General features: G+C 38.7%; 1 protein-coding gene across 1 annotated transcript in view; it reads right to left on the bottom strand.

The window, feature by feature from the left end:
• Positions 1-243: 243 nt before the first annotated feature.
• Positions 244-21,347, bottom strand: part of sult4a1 (sulfotransferase family 4A, member 1) — a 48,453-nt gene continuing 27,349 nt past the window's right edge. The window contains exons 4-7 of the mRNA XM_060839466.1: positions 18,932-19,058; positions 15,637-15,731; positions 10,239-10,377; positions 244-426 (exon numbers count right to left, since the gene is read on the bottom strand). Of these exons, the coding sequence (XP_060695449.1) occupies positions 314-426; positions 10,239-10,377; positions 15,637-15,731; positions 18,932-19,058 (474 nt within the window). The 3' untranslated portion in view covers positions 244-313. The remainder of the gene's footprint in view (positions 427-10,238; positions 10,378-15,636; positions 15,732-18,931; positions 19,059-21,347) is intronic.

The following is a 21,347-nucleotide window of genomic DNA, read 5'->3' as shown; positions in this document are numbered from 1 at the left end:
ATATTTGCATATTTTCAAATAGTTCTCATTTTGTAGTACATAGTAATTGTCTTTACCATTAAAGCTATCACAGTTTATATTTAAGTTGCTTTCATAGATTATATACCTTGCAATTCTGCTAAGAGGCAGCCTACTAGTTAAAGATGGTGAAGTTGAGGAAACTGCTACTATAGATATAGAATACCCAATACCCATCATTAAAGAGCTGCCATAATACACGTAACAGCAAAGATTAACCAGTGATTGATGAACAAATGAGAAGAAGCACTTCTAGCTATTGTTGAGAATACTGGCAAGCATGCACATTGATTCTTTAAAGGCTGAAATCAAAGCTGAGGTCAGATTTTCCCATCTTCTGTTTGAAGACAGCATCAAATTTCTCATTCATTGATACAGTGAAGATGTCCTTCCACAGGCCAACCCGTCCTGAAATAAACAACAAAAAATGTATTTCCATAAGTTTGCGGTTAGGGTTATGTTCATTTTGATCAATGATGTAAGATGCAACCTGAACATTCAGTAATCATTGTTAGCTGTCATTTGTCTCACTCGGATAATTCTGATTTTCTTTTTCCAATGTTCAGACTCATTAAAAGACATAGTCCACTTCGGTTCTGATTAGCAAGTATGAATTTTAAAGGCAGGAACCAATTATAAAAGATGATATTTAACAGCATCATTTAAAATATGGTAATAGATTCATTGGTATGGTACTACAACTTTACCAGTCTTCAGTATAATATTGAAAATTAGTAAAATAGTATAAAGTTATACTAGTCAGTATAACTGCACAATTAATATTATAAACAAAGCTATTACAATAATCAAATTATATGGGTATCCAACAAAACAGTATTAATGACTGTTGTACAATAGTAGCTAATAGCACCATATTCATTAGTGGTTCACTAATCAATAAGAACATAATTTTATATTAGTTATTCTATTGGAGTATTCTGCAAATATATGCTATTCGCACTAAAGATAGACTATTATTCCATCATGGTAAAATATTAGTTAGGAAAGCTGTGGTATTACACCAGAATTGGGAGCAATTAAACAGTAAAATAATCTTAGATTAATAAGTTGATGTTATTGCAATAATAAGGAAAATACATAACTACACTAATCAAAGCTGTACTATTAGAATTTGCAATTGTATTTTGTGATAAGAATTAAGTAGTAACAACTTTATGCTAGTCAATAGATATGCTGTTTTGGAAAATGTAGGGGGTGATGGATTCTCAGGGGAACATAGCACGAACAGTCAAGTTTCTGGTATGGAGACTGGCTCTAATGCAACGAGGGGTACGTCGGGTTCCAAGAGATCAATGGTGTTAGGGGATTCTCTAGTTCGAGGTACAGACTGATGTTTGTGGCCAGCAGCGAGAAAGCAGAATGGTGTGTTGCTTCGCTGGTGCCAGGATCAAGGATGTCTCAGAGTGGGTGCAGAATGTTCTCACGGGGGAAAGGGGCCAGCAAGAGGTCATTGCCCACATTGGAACCAACAACATAGGAAGGGAAAAAGGTTGAGATTCTAAAGGGAAATTACAGAGAGCTAGGCAGAAATTTAAAAAAGGAGGTCCTCGAGAGTAGTAACATCTGGATTATTCTCAGTGCTACAAGCTAGTGAGGGCAGGAATAGGAGAATAGAACAGATGAATGGATGGCTGAGGAGCTGGTGTATGGGGAAAGGATTCAAATTTTTGGATCATTGGAATCTCTTTTGGGGTAGAAGTGACCTGTACAAGAAGGACAGATTGCACCTAAATTGGAAGGAGACTAATATACTGGCAGGGGGATTTGCTAGAGCTGGTCGGGAGGATTTAAACCAGTAAGGTGGGGGGGCGGGAGATAGTGAGGCAAGAGATCAACCTGAGACTGATACAGTTGAGAACAGAAGCGAGTCAAACAAACAAAAACAAACCAGGGCAGGCAGGGACAAGGTAGGACTAATAAATTAAACTGCATTTATTTCAATGCAAGGGGCCTAACACGGAAGGCAGATGAACTCAGGGCATGGTTAGGAACATGGGACTGGGATATCATAGCAATTACAGAAACATGGCTCAGGGATGGGCAGGACTGGCAGCTTAATGTTCCAGGATACAAATGCTACAGGAAGGATAGAAAGGGAGGTAAGATAGGAGGGGGAGCGGAGTTTTTGATAAGGGATAGCATTACAGCTGTGCTGAGGGAGGATATTCCTGAAAATACATCCAAGGAGGTTATTTGGGTGGAACGGAGAAATAAGAAAGAGATGTTCACCTTATTGGGATTGTATTATAGACCCCCTAATAGTCAGAGGGAAATTGAGAAATAAACTTGTAAGGAGATCTCAGCTATCTGTAAGAATAATAGGGTGGTTATAGTAGGGGATTTTAACTTTACAAACATAGACTAGGACTGCCATAGTGTTAAGGGTTTAGATGGAGAGGAATTTCTTAAGTGTATACAAGACAATTTTCTGATTCAGTATGTGGATGTACCTACTACAGGGTGCAAAACTTGACCTACTCTTGGGAAATAAGGCAGGGCAGGTGACTGAGGTGTCAGTGGGGGAGCACTTTGGGGCCAGTGACCATATTCTATTAGATTGAAGATAATGATGGAAAAGGATAGACCAGATCTAAAAATTGAAGTTCTAAAATGGAGAAAGGCCAATTTTGACACTATTAGGCAAGAACTTTCGAAAGCTGACTGGAGGCAGATGTTCGCAGGTAAAGGGCCAACTGGAAAATGGGAAGCCTTCAGAAATGAGATAACAAGAATCCAGAGAAAGTATATTCCTGTCAGGGTGAAAGGGAAGGCTGGTAGGTATAGGGAATGCTGGATGACTAAAGAAATTGAGGGTTTAGTTAAGAAAAAGAAGGAAGCATATGTCAGGGAGAGACTCAGTGAATCCTTAGAAGAGTATAAAGGCAGGAGGAGTATACTTAAGAGGGAACTCAAGAGGGCAAAACGGGGACATGAGGTAGCTTTGGCAAATAGAATTAAGGAGAATCCAAAGGGTCTTTACAAATACATCGAGGACAAAAAGGGTAACTAGGAAGAAAATAGGGCCCCTCAAAGATCAGCAAGGCAGCCTTTGTGTGGAGCCACAGAAAGTGGGGGAAGATACTAAATGAGTATTTATTGTGGAAAAGGATATGGAAGATATAGACTGTAGGGAAATAGATGGTGTCATCTTGCAAAATGTTCAGATTACAGAGGAGGAAGTGCTGGATGTCTTGAAACGGTTAAAAGTGGATAAATCCCCAGGACCTGATCAGGTGTACCCGAGAACTCTGTGGGAAGCTAGAGAAGGGATTGCTGGGCCTCTTGCTGAGATAATTGTATCATCGATAGTCACAGGAGAGGTGCCAGAAGACTGGAGGTTGGCTAACATGGTGCCACTGTTTAAGAAGAGTGGTAACGACAATTCAGGGAACTATAGACCAGTGAGCCTGCGTCGGTGGTGGGCAAGTTGTTGGGGGGAATCCTGAGGGACAGGATGTACATGTATTTGAAAAGGCAAGGACTGATTCGGTATAGTCAACATGGCTTTATGCGTGGGATATATTGTCTCACGAACTTGATTGAGCTTTTTGAAGAAGTAACAAAGAAGATTGATGAGGGCAGAGCGGTAGATGTGATCCATACGGACTTCAGTAAGGCGTCCAACAATGTTCCCCGTGGGAGACTGATTTGCAAGTTTAGATCTCACAGAATACGGGGAGAACTAACCATTTGGATACAGAACTGGCTCAAAGGTAGAAGACAGAGGGTGGTGGTGGAGGGTTGTTTTTCAGACTGGAGGCCTGTGACCAGTGGAGTGCCACAAGGATTGGTGCTGGACCCCCTACTTTTTGTCATTTACATAAGTGATTTGGATGTGAGCGAGCATAAGAGATACAGTTAGTAAGTTTGCAGATGACACCAAAATTGGAGGTGTAGTGGACAGTGAAGAGGGTTACCTCGGATTACAACAGGATCTTGACCAGTTGGGCCAATGGGCCGAGAAGTGGCGGATGGAGTTTAATTCAGATAAATGCAAGGTTCTGCATTTTGGGAAAGCAAATCTTAGCAGGACTTATACACTTAATGGTAAGGTCCCAGGGAGTGTTGCTGAATAAAGAGACCTTGGAGTGCAGGTCCATAGATCCTTGAAAGTGGAGTCGCAGGTAGTTCGGATAGTGAAGAAAGCATTTGGTATGCTTTCCTTTATTGGTCAGAGTATTGAGTACAGGAGTTGGAAGGTCATGTTGCGACTGTTCAGGACATCGGTTAGGCCACTGTTGGAATATTGCGTGCAATTCTGGTCTCCTTCCTATCGGAAAGATGTTGTGAAACTTGAAAGGCTTCAGAAAAGATTTACAAGGACGTTGCCCTGGTTGGAGGATTTGAGCTATAGGGAGAGGCTTAACCGGCTGGGGCTGCTTTCCCTGGAGCATCGGAGGCTGAGGGGTGACCTTATAGAGGTTTACAAAATTATGAGGGGCATGGATAGGGTAAATAGGCAAAGTCTTTTCCCTGGGGTCAGGGATTTCAGAACTAGAGGGCATAGGTTTATGGTGAGAGGGGAAAGATATAAAAGAGATCTACAGGACAACTTTTTCATGCAGAGAGTGGTACATGTATGGAATGAGCTGCCAGAGGAAGTGGTGGAGGCCCGTACAATTGCAACATTTAAGAGGCAGTTGGATGGATATATGAATAGGAAGGGTTTGGAGAGATATGGACCGGGTGCTGGCAGGTGGGACTAGACTGGGTTGGGATAACTGGTTGGCATGGACAGGTTGGACCGAAGGGTCTGTTTCCGTGCTGTACATCTCTATGACTCTATTACTCTATGAGTACATTTAAGCGCTTTGGCTGAAGTGCCTGAAAATGTAAAGAAAAGACGTAACAAGTAGCTTGATAGGCTGCTGCAGCTTGAAATATTAGTGAAAACATTAGATTAAAAATCAAAGCCACAGTGTGAAAATTGTACTGCAGCACCTAATGTGCAATTACAGGATGGTAAATTTTTTTTGGGTGTTTGCTTCTTTGCATATTTTCCAAATTGGTCAAAAGGTCCAAGTATACTTACATACATAAGTATAATCCAGGCAAAAAAAATGCCAAACCAAAGCAGATACAGTATGAGAAGTTGCGATTATTAAAAATTTGATCAAAGATTAGTTTTAAGGAGGGCTGTACAGGCAAGATGATAGCAAGTTTTGAGAAGGATTGTAGCTCAGGTTGAGGTTTTGGATGTAGGTTTGCTCGCTGGGCTGAAAGGTTCATTTCCAGATGTTTTGTTACCTTAATAGGTAACATCTTCAATGGACCTCATGCAAAGCAATGCTGAAAAATACCTGCTTTCTGTTTATATGATTGGGTTTCTTTGGGTTGGTGATGTCATTTCCTGTGGTGATGTTATTTCCTGCGGTGAAGTCACTTCTTGTTCCTTTTCTCAGCGGGTGGTAGATGGGGTCTAACTCGATGTGTTTCTCGTGTGTGTCTTTGTTTGGCTTGTCGTAAGATGGATGTATTGTCCCAGCCGAAGTGGTGTCCTTCCTCATCCGTATGTGAGGATACTAGTGAGAGAGGGTCATGTCTTTTTGTGGCTAGGGGAGATGATTATGGAAAAAGGGGGAAAAGTTCCAAAGATTATGGTATAGAAAGCTGAAGTCACAGCCACTAATGGTAGATGGAAGGAGTTGGGATAAGCAACAGGCCAGAGTGGAAATTGTACTGAGTTTTAATATTTGTGAAGATTGCAAGGCTAGGGAGGGGGTGAGGACATTAAAATTATTTTAAAGAAGATGGTGAGAATTTTAACTTTAAGATATTAAGGCAATGGTTCCCAAACCTTTCAGTGTCAACGCACACTTCAATGAGACAGTTGGAAGACACACACACCATGGTGATATCAGCAGATACTGCACACTTCTCACTTTGTCAAGGCGCAGCACATCAGTTTGAAAACTACTGTTTTATGGAAGTGGTAGCCAATTTAATTCAACAAATGTGGGGATAGCAATAGTGCATAGGCAGCAGAGTTTTGTATGAGCTGAAGTTTGTGGAGAGTGATGATGGATGAGTAGTCAACAGAATATCAGGATAGTCAAGTCCAGAGATGATGGAGGCTTCGGAAGCTGATGGGCCAATGCAGATGCAGAGCAAGTCAGCAATCTTTGTGGAAGAGCAGATATCAAGTTAGAAATTCAAATTGTCAGTGAACAGGATGTCCAAATTGATCAGCTTCAACCTGAGACCTTGTACTGGAAGAGGATGGTGCATTTGATAGTGTCTAAGGTTGCAGGCAAGTTGAGAAAAGTTCAGAGGGAGGGAGTGTGGGAGTGGAAAAGTACTTCTGTTCTCAAAGGAAATGGGTGTTCATGATGGTGGTTTGCAATGAGATGAGGAAGCTCATTACCATACCAAATACGGTGGAGGCTAGAAATAGATGTTGAATGATCAAACGTTTAATACAAATCGAATCAAAGCAGCAGGAGGTGGGTCCTATGTGGTCAGATCTCTATGTTCATGTTTGCTGTGATCTGCCTTCATTGCTCCCAAAACAAAGCTTTTCACTGGACTTGGGTACAAGTGACTACAATAAATCCAAAAAAGAAAATTCAAGATGAACTAAAAGCCAACTAATACTTCTACCATTCATTTAAACACACCTTATGTCCAGAAATGTACTTGAATATGATGCAATGATTCTCAGGGGATCATTTGTAATTTTTGACAAGTTTGTATTTTATAATAAAATCAATCCTGCATTGGTTAGAATTATTTCATATTTTAAAAGGAAACTTAACTCTCGCCTAAACCGATTCCTTTTTTTCTACCACAAGGTATTTTCTCCCCTATTTTCATAATTTGTACAATTTAAGGGAGGAACCAAGCCCAAAGATCAGAATGCCATTGACAGATGCTAGAAGACAGGATGAAATCAGGAATAAAACAGAAATTGCCAGAGAAACTCAGCTGATCTGAGGAAGGGTTACTGGACCCAAAATGTTAATTCTGCTTTTTCTCCACAGGTGCTGCCAGACCTGCTGAGTTTTTCCAGCAATTTCTGTTTCAGACTTCCAGCATCCACAGTTCTTTGTTTTATTTTAACAATATATCAGGAAATGGTTTGAGTTTTAAAATTTCCCATACTGTAGAAGGAAAACTGATAGACCCTAGAGTTCAAAGATCTTGGGCTCCTGGATAAGAAGGAGTTACAACAGGAGTTTCAGTGGTGAGATTCTTCTTCCACAAGGTGGGGATGCAACAACAAAGAAAAGTACATGTACCTCCACAGTTACCAGGAATAAGAGGTGAAATTTCGTAACAGCAACAACCATGGAATATTAATCAAGTCAGTAAGGTTATAACAGAAAGGTTGAACAGTGGAGAGTAAAGTTGTACACAGTCATGTTGAGTGATAAATGTAAAATAGCAGTATTTTTCCATATATCCTATCCCAAAATGAAAATTAGATGTTAGCTAATATAGCACCAATGTTGGAACAATATTTAAATATTATGCATAATGAAGAATTCTTATTGGGATGTGTTTCGCAAACTTAGACCTACAAAGACAAGAATGGACCACTGATGGTAAGTGAAGAAAGCTGTTAGTTGGTTTTTGGATGATATGATGTAATATCCGTTGACTGTGTTGGTGACATGCAGGACCCAGTACCATGTCGAAGATCTGATTATACAATTGGCAAAAGATCCAGTGGGTCTTATCATACAGTGCATCATAGCTTTTTAGCCAGTTTTGTCACCAGTTGGCAAGACCCACACAGAGTCACCAAGCATTTTGAACAATTGATGGAAAGTTAAAAAGTGTAAAGTGGTGAAACGTCAAAAGGAAAACACGATAGCTGTGAAGATAACTGTGAACACAGCTTTGTTCAAATGGCAACACCAACAGAAACTCGAGAACACAATGGTCGCTTCTTTCGAGTTGCAAGTGTTAAACCCCATTGGCTTTGGAGACATCCGTTGTAATGACCAAGTCAGAATTTTAGGAAGTTCACAACTTACAAAAGCACCAGTGACACAAACACACTAAAGCAATTCAGGGGATTATGCAATGGGCTCGGACTTTCATGATAATGACTACTATGAGTTAATAGCAATTTTCATAATTTTAGAAATCATCAAAAATGTTTGACAGCTATTGGAGAGATGGGAGGTGTCACCTTCCTCAGGGAAATAGGAATGTGAGCAAATTTCCACAAAGACAAAACAGGAAGCAATAATCTAGAAATGGCAAACAATAAAAATAATCATCCAAGGACACTAAAGAGGAAAAAAAGGTCTCAGACAAGCAGAGGGACCAAAGAATTGGCAACTACAACAAGAAAAATAAAATCACTATTAAAAACTCCAGAGTAATAAAGTGTTTTGTTAAGATAATCAAAATCAGAACTGGAGGAACTTAAAGCAAATTTGTCTAATTTGTCAAATTAAAACAGGGCCGATACTAAGGAGTTAATGGATTAAATGGAGTATCTCTACAAAAGAATTGCCATAAGTGCCATGAGTCAAATGACCTCTTCCTCTGTTGCATCGTTCTATAAAGCACACAATTTTCTTCTAAAATCAGAGATAAATGTGGTGAAGCAAATGTAGTAAGAGTGATACAAGGAATTATTTTTTATTGCAATTTATTCTTTAACCAAAAGCATAAGACAAAAGTAAACGTAATCATTGTTGATTAATAAAGAACAGTGGTACCCACCTTGCTGCAATGTACATATGTGCGAGTTTAGATGAAAAGCCATAAAACAGAAGAATGGGCAATGGGATAGGGCTAGTCTACCCTCTCACCAATTACACTAGGTCTTCAGTTCAATGAGTCGACATGCTAAAAACAAAAAAGGGAAGAAACTAAAATGCTTCAAACATAAACAAAATGTTAAAATAAAAACTGAAAAATCAAAGCAAACAAACGTGCAGCACTTCAATGAATTACTTTTCATTCCAAATCTTCCTTTGGGTAATTGTATTTTTGTTCCAGATATCAAATGAAAACATGAGAAAAGCATTTTTAAAAAAGTTGAACAATTAACAAAATGAAAACAGACACTTAAATTGAATAAAGATTTGTACACCTCGTGTCTTTCACAGTCTCGCGCGCACACACACGCACACACACACACACACGCACAAAATGGGTGCTGGGGAAAAATAAGAAAAAAAAACAGGAGTGTCAGATATCCTGTTCACTCAGAGCTGGTTCTGAGCGAGCTAAATAAAAAAGAATGAAAGCAGACACTTGAACGACAACGATGATTATTATTTAATAATGAGCTGGTACAATTTAGCAAAAATCACCAAAAAAAAATTGACGCTCATTTTAACACAACAGACTGTATGAAATTCCAAAAAGACAGGTGAACCTGATAAGCATAGAACAGCTAAGGGCCAGACTTGAATGTTTTCATTGATAATCTGTATTAAAATGGAGTAGTATCCTTTAAAAGTTCACATGGAAAATTCAGATTCTGAATTCCAATGGCTGCAGGGAGCAAGATGGCATCTACTGCCCCAACTGATCAATAGCAAATCTATACGCTTTCCTTACCTGCACTTGGAAACTCACAATCATACTGTGTTCTCTTTAAAATGTCTAAAGTGCAAGATATTTCAACAACACCTTTGTCATAACTATGAGGCAGAGGTCAGAAAAATATTGCAAAAGGAGGAGTTTGGTAATCAAAAAGTTGGAATTCTGCAAAAGGTTAAATAGTGTTACTGTGTGCTTCTCTTGTGACCTGTCACAACTGGTTCCCGAGTGTCTGGAACAGACAGATCCCAAATGTGCTCCTTTGACTAAAGAAATATAAAGCCAAGATGGAGTGAAGACTATGGGGATTATTCCACAGAAATTACTCACATTTATAACACATTGAAGAAGCATATACTTCACCTTACAACATTTTGTGATGTTTCTAACAGTAGAAAGTGCATAATCTGTTTTCTACAAATTCTGAGAAAAATCCTATGGAAAGCATCCATATTTATCTCCCTCTGTCTTTATAAGCTGGAGAATCACAAATGCAATGATGTATGTTAATATAACCAGAGTTAAGTATGCATACTGTGGAATAATTTTAATTTTAAAAAACAGAGTCCTACTTTATTATATATTCCCTTGTTTATGATAATCGTATGTAATATGACAATTGCTTCACAGTTGCTTCCATTGTTTCGTTACAAACCAAAAGAATCTGATCTTCTACTTTTCTCAGTACTCACCTCTTCCAATGGGAAGTGCTTCTGCATTACAGTATTGGTCCACAAGCTGATGGCAGTGTTCAATTATAGATTCCATTTGAGTCCTGTCATATGACACTCCTAAGAACCGCACTAAGAGCTCTACAGTACCTGCAAGATTCTTGCAACAAGAGGGGAAAAAAAAACAAATCTTAACTGGGGATCATGATGAAAATTGCTGCTAAATTATTCTCCAAATTACTCCAAATGTGGCATCAATATTTCAAGTGTCAACCCAATATTTCAATTGATAAAAATCAGTTGTTGAAATAAAATATCCAGTTTCTGTTGTTACATAGAACATAACAGAGCAGTACAGGCCCTTCGGCCCTCAATGTTGCGCCGACCTGTCATAACAATCTGAAGCCCTCTAACCTACACTATTCCATGTACATCTATATGCTTTTCCAATGACAACTTAAATGTACTTAAAGTTAGTAAATCAACTATCGTTGCAGGCAAAGCATTCCACACCCTTACTACTCTACTTGTTGTTTGTTGAGTGTAATCATCTGATGTCATCCTTCCTATTAATTTGTAGATTTTAAATGGTTCCAAAAGTACATTTTAATGCTAGATTGAGAACTTTTGTACAATACCAACTTGATGGATATTATATGATATGCATATGGAAGACAGGTTGATTATCTTCCTATGAAGGGACATAATCTGTTTAGCGCTATATGACTTTCCCCTATCACTCACTCAATCACTTCTCTCCAGGCCAAATCATTTTTACACATCCAAGAAAACAGAAACAAGTCTTTAACCGTTCCATTCCTGACCAAGTTTGGAAGCAAGTGTTCCAGTCTTTCCTTCAGATACATCAACCCCAAGCATTTCCCTTTCCTAATCCCTTGCCTCTACACCTCCATTTTAAAACTCACTGCCTGGACTCACCTTCCAGTACCTCCATCTTTGATATTGTAACTACTGTTTACCATATCCAAAGGAAATGGCTTGAGACTTTATGATAAATATTAATGCAAATTTTTGTTGATGAAAATGATTTTCTCTCTTTCTCTAGTTGTAAGGTATCTTATCTTTACTCAGCATGTTCTTACAGTTTCTAAATTGAAGGAAAAGTGAAATCTAAATGCGGTCATTCTAAACTGCTTCATTCTGATGATTTAACATAATATATTATTGCTCCCAGACACCCAACCTCTATAATTCCAAGAAAACTTTAATCTTCAATTGTCTTCAGCTCATCAAGCAAGCAAATCAGAACTCCATTACCTTAATTTTTTATAAACAGATAGGCATAGACATTGGTAGCAGTGTAATGTTCATACCTCTCAAGGAGAGGATAATAAGCAACCTTCTTGAACCTTGATTGAGTGAGGTGTGATCAGTTGTAGATCTCGAATTTGATGCAATGACTTGCTGTGCAACATGGAAGGGAACCTATTGGTTGAGATTCCTTGTGTCTGCTTCTCATGACCTTTGAGGTGGTAGAGGTGATAGATTCAGGAGGTGGAGCTCTCAAGATGTCTTGACAAGTGTTGCAGTGCATCTTGTAGAAGACACATGCTGCAGCCATTGTGTGCAGGTGACAGAGGGAGTGAATGACTATGGTGATAAATTAGGTATGCAGCAAGCAGACTGCTTTCTCCTGGATGGTATCAACATTCTTGAGTGTTATTGGAGTTACACTTATCCTGCCTTTATGGTAATGGAAAGGTTTTGAGGAATCAGAAGATGAACCATTTGCCCATGGAATGCTCAAGCTTTAACCTACTTTTATTTCCTTTGCAAAACCTTATGCTAGGAATTCCTGTTTATTTAGGCCACCATGGTGTGCTCTTCCCTCATGGACAGGAGAGAAATAAGATAGAAGATAAGCCAGTCACTTGCTATTGTATAGTTCCTGGTAAGGAAGTAGTTTCCTTGGAAATAACAAATTACGGAATCTTGATTGTACGATCAGATACCATTCACAGCTTCACTGTCACGTTAGAAAGCTACATCAATTCTTACTTATGGAGCGTCCTGCCCATTAAAATTGCTTTTGAAGCTAACAATTCACGATTAGCTGATGGTTGGGGTATATGTAGCATTTGCTTAGGCCAAGAATGATACTGTTAAGTTTATGCATTGACTTGCTAAATAAAACAGGTTTATGTTCCAACATGTTTTAAAGATTTATCACAGAGGACAAAAAGATAAAGAAAACATATTTATTGAAAGAATTAAAAATAATACAAATAATCAGGTGAAAACACTGCAGACCAATGCATTGTAATCTTGACAGAGTAATATTATAGGATGAACCTCTGCTAGAGCAGAATATAAATTACTGATGCACTTGGTGACTGCCACCTCACCACCAGAATGGTTTCATTTCGAACGAGGTGTGCAGCTAATTCCACCCGCCACCCCCATCTCATAACCCATCTCTCTTCAAAAGAGATTGTTTCATGCTGGAAAATGTTAGTAATTTTTCAGAACATTGTCTATATCAACTATCTGTGGTGCTGGTATGGAAGGATAGTTCTTTTTTAATAATCCAGCAACAAACCCCAAATAGGCTTCATGGATAATTAGAATTCCAGTCAGATTCTCTAAGGATATCTTTTGAAATCTTTGGCGTTGTGATATTGGTCAAGTTGAAACCCACCACCATAGTGTTCTGTTCAATAAATGGACGGATGTTTTTTGCAGTCAACATTCCTCCCAAATAAAAGGTTTGCAGACATGATTTTGAATAGAATTAACTAAGGAGAAAACGTGGACACATTTGAGAAAAGGTTCTAAATTTAAAAATAGACAGAGAAAGGAAAAAAGGAACACAAATGTGTTCAAACAAACTCAATGATACATGTAAATGAAATTGAGGATTTTCTTTGCAGCAATCTGATTAGGTGACTCTAAATCGAAGTCACAGTTTTCAGAGCACATTAGTTCTGAAGCATAAAACGGAAAAAAAAATTCCTAAAACCAGAAACACAATTTCTATGTCTTAGGGATGTTTGCTCCGATAACAGTTCTGCTTCATCATAGAAAAATCTGTAATCATATAGAATCTTTTAAAAAGAACAAAGGAACACAAAAAGGCCATTCAACCTCAAACCTGCTGCACCATTCCCAATCATGGCTTGGTCATCTACCCCCATGTCATTTTCCTGCACTACCCCCATATCACTTTATGTCATTAGTATCCACATATCTACTGATGTCAAGTGGATGTATTCAATGAGCAGGCTTCCGCGGACATTTTGGGTCAATCATTCCAAAGATTCACTGCTTTCTGCATGAAGAACTTCTTCTTCATCTCAGTCCGAAATGGCTTGCCCTTATTCTGAAACACTGTCCCTTGGTTCCAGAAACCCTCTATTCAGGGAAAGCATTCCTTCTGCATCCACTCTAAGAACTTAAGTTTCAATGACATTACCTATCATTCTTCTTATTTTTTAAACAATGCAGGTCCAATCTCCACAAATCATTCCTTCTAGGACAATCTGTAATTCCAGCAACCTCTAATGCATTTTCATAAGGGACAAAAACCGCACACAATACCCAGGTGCCATCTTACCAAAGGTTTGAGACAATTGAAGCAGGATATTCCTGCACTCAAATCCTCTTGCAGTAAAAGGCCCCATGCCACTTGCCTTACTAATTGCTTGCTTTACTTGCAATTAATTTAATTGCATTGAAAATTGCTTTAATTTTCAATGATCTATAAACAAGGACACTCAGGTCCCTTTGTAAGTCAACACTTTCCAAGGTTTCATCATTAAGAAACTGTCTGCAACTCCTATCCTCCAAAGGGTAAGTTTGCATTCTGCCACAGTCTATTCCATTTTCCATGTTTTTGTCCAGTCACTCAGCCTTTAAAATCCCATTGAAGTCTCTTTACATCATCCTCATAACATACGTTCCCATCTAGTTGGGTGTCACATGCAAACTTAGAAATGTTACATTTTGCCTTGACATCAAAAGCATTGATATAGATTGTGAACAGCTGAGGTCCAAACACTTAGCTTGTGGTACTCCAGTAGTCATAATCTGCAATCCTACTCTCTGCTTTACGTTGTTGACCAATCCTTAATCCATTCTAGTATATTGCCCCCCACCATCCCCCCAGTCTCATGGGCTTGATACTGATACTATTGTATTAAGTCCCAGTATGGGAATAATAAAAAGCCTTCTAAATGCACCACATTCACTGTTTCTCATTTGTCACCTTGACTGAAAACATCCTGAAAAAAAACTAACAGGTTTGTCAAATATCATTTTCTCTTCATAAATCAAAGTTGATTGCCCAATCAGATAATTATTTTCTAAGTATCCAGTTATTCCATATTTTTAACAGATTCCAACATCATCCCGATTACTAACGTCAGGTTTCAGATCTGGGACAGGACTGTAGTTCTAATTCTTTCTTAAATTGTTAGATTAAACTTGGAAACTTCCAATTTTGAGACATTGTTCCAGAATCCACAGAATTCTGAAAGATGATCACTGTCTCTCCAGCCAATTCTTTCACCTCTCTGCACCAAGGTTATGTGGCAGTGACCTGTATCATGTGTAAAAGGCATTGGCATTCAATTTTTTCATTTATCCTATGCATATTCAATATTAAACATAAACAACATTTAACCAAGCAAATGGTAAGCGAAAATTTATTGTATTCCAATCCATAAGAAAGTATTTGTTTTACACACGTTGCGTGCCACTGTCACGTGGTAGAGAGAGAATTGTCTCCAGGTAAGATTGCTGCCATTTTCTGAGCAGCTTTTCACTGTATTTTGTAATGAACTAGACAGATAGACAGACAAGCAAACAAATAAACAATTAGATAGATAGATAGATAGATAGATAAATAAATAAATAAATAAATAAATAAAAGCTTGTTGGGAAGAAAAGTAACACACAAAGAACTTAATGACCATCGTACTAAGATATAGGAGCAGATGTAGACCATTCAGCCTATAGTCAGCTCCACCATTCAATAAGATCACAGTTACTCGTCAAATCTATTTTCCTGCCTTTTTCCTATAACCCTCAAGTCTCTTGCTGATTAAAAACCTGTCTACATCAGCCTGAAATATACTTAACAACCCAGCCTCATCAGCCCTCTATAGTAAAGAATTTCACACATCTCATGCTAACTGTGTTCTTGTAGAGTTTATGACTCTATGACTAAACCCAAGTCTCTCTGAATATCAACATTTACAAGTTTTACACCTCTTAAAAAAAACAAACATTCGCTTCTTCAATTCATAACACCAAAGTTATTTCAATAGATTGTTATGTTAGTGAAAGGTGGACATGATTTAAAAAGGTCTTTTGTCTTATTCAATTTTTAAAATCACTTTACTCATCTGGTTCAAATACATTCTATCCCAGACAAAGGAGTGATCCACACAAGACTTACTTTAAGCAGATCTTCATACAATAGGAAGAGGACATTGGAATCCATACGATGCTCCCAGAATTCTTGAACATGTTCAAACCATGAACCATAACCCACTGTAAGGATGACAGACATGTTAACAACTTAGAAACTCCTTCATTAGCATATGAAATATTTGAGAATCTTCTAGGTTATTCTGCACAAAAGAATCAGAAATGGAAAACTCAATATGGTGGTTTATTTCAAAACTGTTATGAAGAAAGAAATGTTCTTATTGATCCAACTTTGATTTCACTCTGTAGCATTGAACATTCAACATTGCAGACTTAGAGATCTCAGCATTAATTTGAGATAGAAAGATAAAGTCATAATTGTTCTAGACTGAATAAAGAAGTCAGCAATATATTTTAAATCCGTACAGGGTTTTCTCTTTTAATATGAGTAAACAATTATAGTTTAAAACCTCTGGGAGCTGCCTATGAATCCTCCCTTAAAATTATGCCATTCTTCATTATCATTAAAGAATGCAATGTCTGTACATCAAATTACTCTGCTTGTTATTTTTCCATGGAGGTATTTATCCACATGTCGGTGTGTTCAATGATGGAACTGTCAGAGAAATTAGTCATGCTCCCTGCATTTTTATCTGTGCTTTTTCCAAGCTTATAATTTCCAGGTTACTCCACAAATTTAGGAACTGATTGTGCAACATTGCAGCAAATTCTGCGCAGACCTCTTGCAAAATTGGCTAAGGCCCAAGCAGTATATTTACAAAGTGACCAATAACACGACCTGATTTTTAAAGGTATTTTTTCTAAAGTGTTTTAGTATTTGCATGGGCCTCATTGAACTCTCATTTCAGGCAATTTTGTTAAAAAAAATCCCACAATTAAATTTACAGTATTTTTGGACAGTTCCTGCAGATCTATTTATATATTTAAAATGGATACTTTTGAGATTCCAACTAGTGAGCAGAGCATGTTGACTTTTGAAGCTGAGGCTGACAGATTTCCACGTTAATTGTTTATTTGATTGTTTTGACTTCGGTCTCTCTTGTGTTATTATTGCATTATAGACCTGCGAGTCTGACTTTGGTTGTGGGTAATTTGTTGGATGTGATTATATAAGATAGGATTTATGAACATTTAGAGAGGCAAAAATTGATTAAGTTTAGTCAGCACAATTTTGTGCAAGGAAAATTGATTGAGTTTTTTGAGAAAGTTACCAAAAAGACCAATGAGGACAGAGCAGTAGACATAGTTTACCGAAACTTTTGACAAGGTTCTGCATGGTGGACTAATTAGGAAAGTTAGGTCACTTGGGATTCAGGGTCAGCTTGCGAGTTGAATACATCATTCGCTTAATGGCAAGTGACAGAGTGTTGTGGTGGAGGGTTGCTTTTCAGTTTCGAGGCCTGTGACCAGCAGTGTCCCACTAGGATTAATTCTGGTTCCCCTTTTCTTTGTCATTTATATAAAATGTTGGATGAGAATATAGAGAGCATTGTTAGTGAGTTTGTGGACAACACCAAAATTGGTGGCATTGTGGACAGTGAAAAATGTTTTCTAAGATTACAAAGGGATCTTGATCAAATGGGTCAATGGGCTGAAGAGTGGCAGATGGAGTTCAATCTGGATAAATGTGAGATATTGCATTTTGGTACCACAAACAAGGACAGAGCTTATACAGTTAATGGTAGGGCCTTGGATAGTGTTGTAGAACAGAGAGAGACCTAGGGGTGCAGGTACATAATTCTTTGATGTTTGCATGACATAGAGACAGAGTGGTTAAAAAAGACGTTTGGCACACTTGCCTTCATTGCTCAGTCCTTTGAGTATAGGAGTTGGGAAATCAAATTGAGGTTGTATAAGACATTGGTGAGGTCTCTTCTGGAATACTGTGTCCAGTTCTGATTGCCCAGTTATCAGAAGGATATTATTAAGCGGCAGAGGGTTCAGAACAGATTTACCAGGATTTTGCCAGGATGGAAGGTTTGAGTCGTAAATAAAGGTTGGATGGGCTGGGATTTTTTTCAACAGAGTGTAGAAGGTTGACAGGTGACTTTATTGAAGTTTATAAAATAATGAGGAGTATAGATAGAGTTAATGGGAGTTATGTTTTCCCAAGGAGGGGGAGGGGGTTGGTGTGTGGGCGTGCGGCAGGGTGGGTTTCAGGACTAGCAGGCACATTTTTTAAGGTGAGAGGAGATAGCTTTAAAAAAGGCATGAGGAACAAATCTTTTACACAAAGATTGGTTCGCATGTGGAATAAATGTCCTGAGGAAGTAGTGGCTGCAGGTAGAATTACAACATTTAAAAAACAAGTTGAGGGAAACGGGCCGGGAAAAGGCAATTGGGACTTTTTAGTTTGGGATTATGTTCAGCATGGACTAGTTGGACCAAAAGGTCTGTTTCCATTCTGTATGACTCGAAGACTATGACTCTATTGGTCTGTGTTGGGTGTCATTATCTCCTTTTTTATAAGACTCCTTTTACACTTATCAACCACAGCTCTGTTGCCACCAATAGTTGAAAACTTCAGTTGTAACCATTACCTTGGGCACCTCAGTGAGCATGCCAATGTCTGTCATCCAGCTCAGGTACAGCCTGAGCTGCTTGCAAACATCCACTGGACCTACTGTTCCTTCAAAAAGCACAAGGACAGTTATTGCTAGAAGGGATTCCCTTCCCCCTCCCAATTCTGTGATGTATCATTTTGCAAATATGGCTGGCTGTTAATACCTGCCATAATACCTCTTAACCAACTAAGATGTAACAGTGAGAAAGAACATGATGCATATCCAAGCATATGACAATAGAATTAAGCTTCAGCACAAAATTCTTCAATTCCCCTACTTCATACAAGTAAACAGTATTAAATGTTCATATTTAGTGGGTAAAAAAAATTGGAATTAAACCTAAGATAAATGTACCTTTAGCAAGTTTGTTAGTATCTTGGTGTATTTAAGTTCCTACTTTTATTGAAGTCAGAACCATAAGAGAATAGATGAAGAACCAAAGTTTAGGACAATTATAATGACTTTTTAGAGCTTGTTCTGTTTATTTTCATCACAAAGGTTGATTGTAAACGAACAGAAAATCCAAGCTAGCATGTCTGTGAATTGCAAGTTTAAGGTTTAAAGTCTGGTTGAAGATTTGTAGCTCGGGTGTCCGTTGTTGTGGTTCTGGTTAAGGTTAAGGTTTTAGTTGGTAACTCAGTCGATTTACGCATTATGCAGTTGCCTGATTGACTCCACTTTTGAAAATCTTTTTTTGTACAGGCTGAAGCAACTTAATGAAATCGTTCTGATACTTACACTTATCATTCATGAACCGCCGGCAGAATTCCTGGAATGTTCCCCTGTAGCTCATTGTACGTAACGAACGATGAAATTGATAGTAAGACACCACCAAATCTTTGGGATTTCTGGCCATGCATATAACCTGTGGTGAGAAACTTGTACAACAACTATGCACACAATTTGGTCAACACTAAAAAATAATTTGTAACATGCCAGATCAGTAATATAGGAGAGAGTGAGGACTGCAGATGCTGGGGATTAGAGTCGAGAGTGTGGTGCTGGAAAATGGAGATGAAGGTGAAAGTGGCAGATGGAGTTTAATTTAGATAAATGTGAGATGTTGCATTTTGGTAAGGCAAACCAAGAAAGGACTTCTACAGTTAATGGTTGGGTCCTGAGGAGTGTTGCTGAAAAAAAAAAGACCTAGGGCGCAGGTGCATAGTTCTTTGAAAAAGTGAAGTCACAGGTAGTCAGGTTGGTGAAGGTTGTGTTTGACATGCTTGCCTTCATTGGTCAGAACATTGAGTTTAGGAGTTAGAATGTCATGTTATGGTTTTACAGGATATTGGTGATGGCACATTTAGAATACTACGTACAATTCTGGTCACCTTATATAGGAAGTATGTTGTTAAATTTGTGAGGGTGCAGAAAAGATTTACAAAGATGTTTTTTGGGACCGGAGGGTTTGAATTATAGGGAGAGATGGAGTAGACTGGGGCTTTTTTATATGGAGCATCAGTGGTTGAGCAGTGACATTATAGAATTTTATCAAATCATGAGGGGCATGGTTAGGGTGAAGAGCAAAGGTCTTTTTCCTAGGGTGGCAGAGTCAAAAATCAGAGGGCATAGGTTTATGCTGACAGTGGAAAGATTTACAAAAGGACCTGAGGGGCAACTTTTTCATGCAGAGGGTGGTGCATGTCTAGAATGAGCTGCCAGAGGAAGTGGTGGAGGCTGATACGATTACAGCATTTAAAACCTATCTGGATGGGTATATGGATAGGAAGGTTTTAAGAGGAAGATGAGCAAAATACTGGCAAATGGGATGAGGTCAGATTGGGATGCCTGGTCGGCAAGGACAAGGGGGACTAAAAGGTCTGTTTCCATGCTGTGTGACTCCAGGACTACTTGCTTGATTAAGTGAGCGCAGGGTCCATGTATTGTAAGGCCCATGGTAAATTATGATACGTCATTTCCTGATCTAGATGTTTTCCAATCAATCAGACAAGAGGTTTTAGTACATAGGTAAGACTTGAACCTGGAACTCTTGTTCAGAGATAGGGACACAACCACTGCGCCACAAGCGCCCTCAGTTCGTGGTCTAATTCCCTCTACTGTGCCCTCCGTTACAACAGGTGTGTACCAACAGGAGTAGATTGCTAGCCTCAAGGTAAAAAAATTTGGAACAATTTTAAATCCCTCTCAGTGAATAGCAGAAGCAGGTATTCTATCTTCTAAAGCACTCTTGTGCAGTCTTTTCATATGAGAGCCCACTTTTCAATTTTCAGTTCAGAAGGCAAAAGTTTGGCACAACAGTCAACGTGAATTTCAAAAAGAAAAATTTCAGAGTAATAAATTGACGATTTAGATGAATGAAGAACGAATAAACATAGCCATTAAATAAGGTGCCAATCAGCACATCCAACTAATAAAACCTTTTCTTGTCATCTCAGTTAAGAAACAGAGTTAGAAAACAGACTGCCTCGTTCTGAGCCCCTAATCACCAGGGAAGAGATCAGGGACCAGTGTGTAAGGAGTTGAGTTTAACTAACACTGAACCTGTTTTAGCTTCTGATAGCACACACTCTGAACTGGTTTCAGAAGTTCATATGAAAAGGGCGGGGATTGAAAATTGGTTATTTTTCAATCCAAGCTTTCCTCTTCCCTCAGGCTGCTTTGTGGATAGGATTTAGAAAGGAAGATGAAGGAAAGGCTGTGTTTGTGTCTGATTCTCTCCTTCCTCAGTCTCCCACATGCAAATACACACTCTTTTCTGTCACTGTTTCAAACACATGCACATTTTTTTCTCACACACACACACACACACACTTTCCCTCCCACTCAAATTTCCTCACCATCTCTCTCACTCTAACTTACTCATACACAGTCTGTCTCGCTCATGCTCTCTTTTTCTCTCTCTCTCTCTCTCTCTCTTTCTCTCTGGCCCTTATCTTGCTCTCGCTTGTTCTCATGCACTCTCACCGGCTCCCAGACAACACATACACCCATTTATACTCTCGGGAGACTCACTCCACCATCTTAAATGCAGTCCCATCTTAAATGAAGTGATTCTTTCTTCCCACACCAAGTTCCCAGCCTCATCACTGACAAAGCTCACTGCTCTAAGCCAGGCACCTACTCATCCAACCAGCAAGTGTCCTGCAGCAGCCCATTGGGAACAGGGTGTCAGATCTGCATCAATGCCACTCCT

This window comes from Hemiscyllium ocellatum, chromosome 19 (assembly GCF_020745735.1).
Source record: "Hemiscyllium ocellatum isolate sHemOce1 chromosome 19, sHemOce1.pat.X.cur, whole genome shotgun sequence".
Lineage (NCBI taxonomy): Eukaryota > Metazoa > Chordata > Chondrichthyes > Orectolobiformes > Hemiscylliidae > Hemiscyllium > Hemiscyllium ocellatum.
The sequence above is the reverse complement of the archived record's forward strand: the minus strand, read 5'-3'. Positions and strand labels throughout refer to the sequence as shown.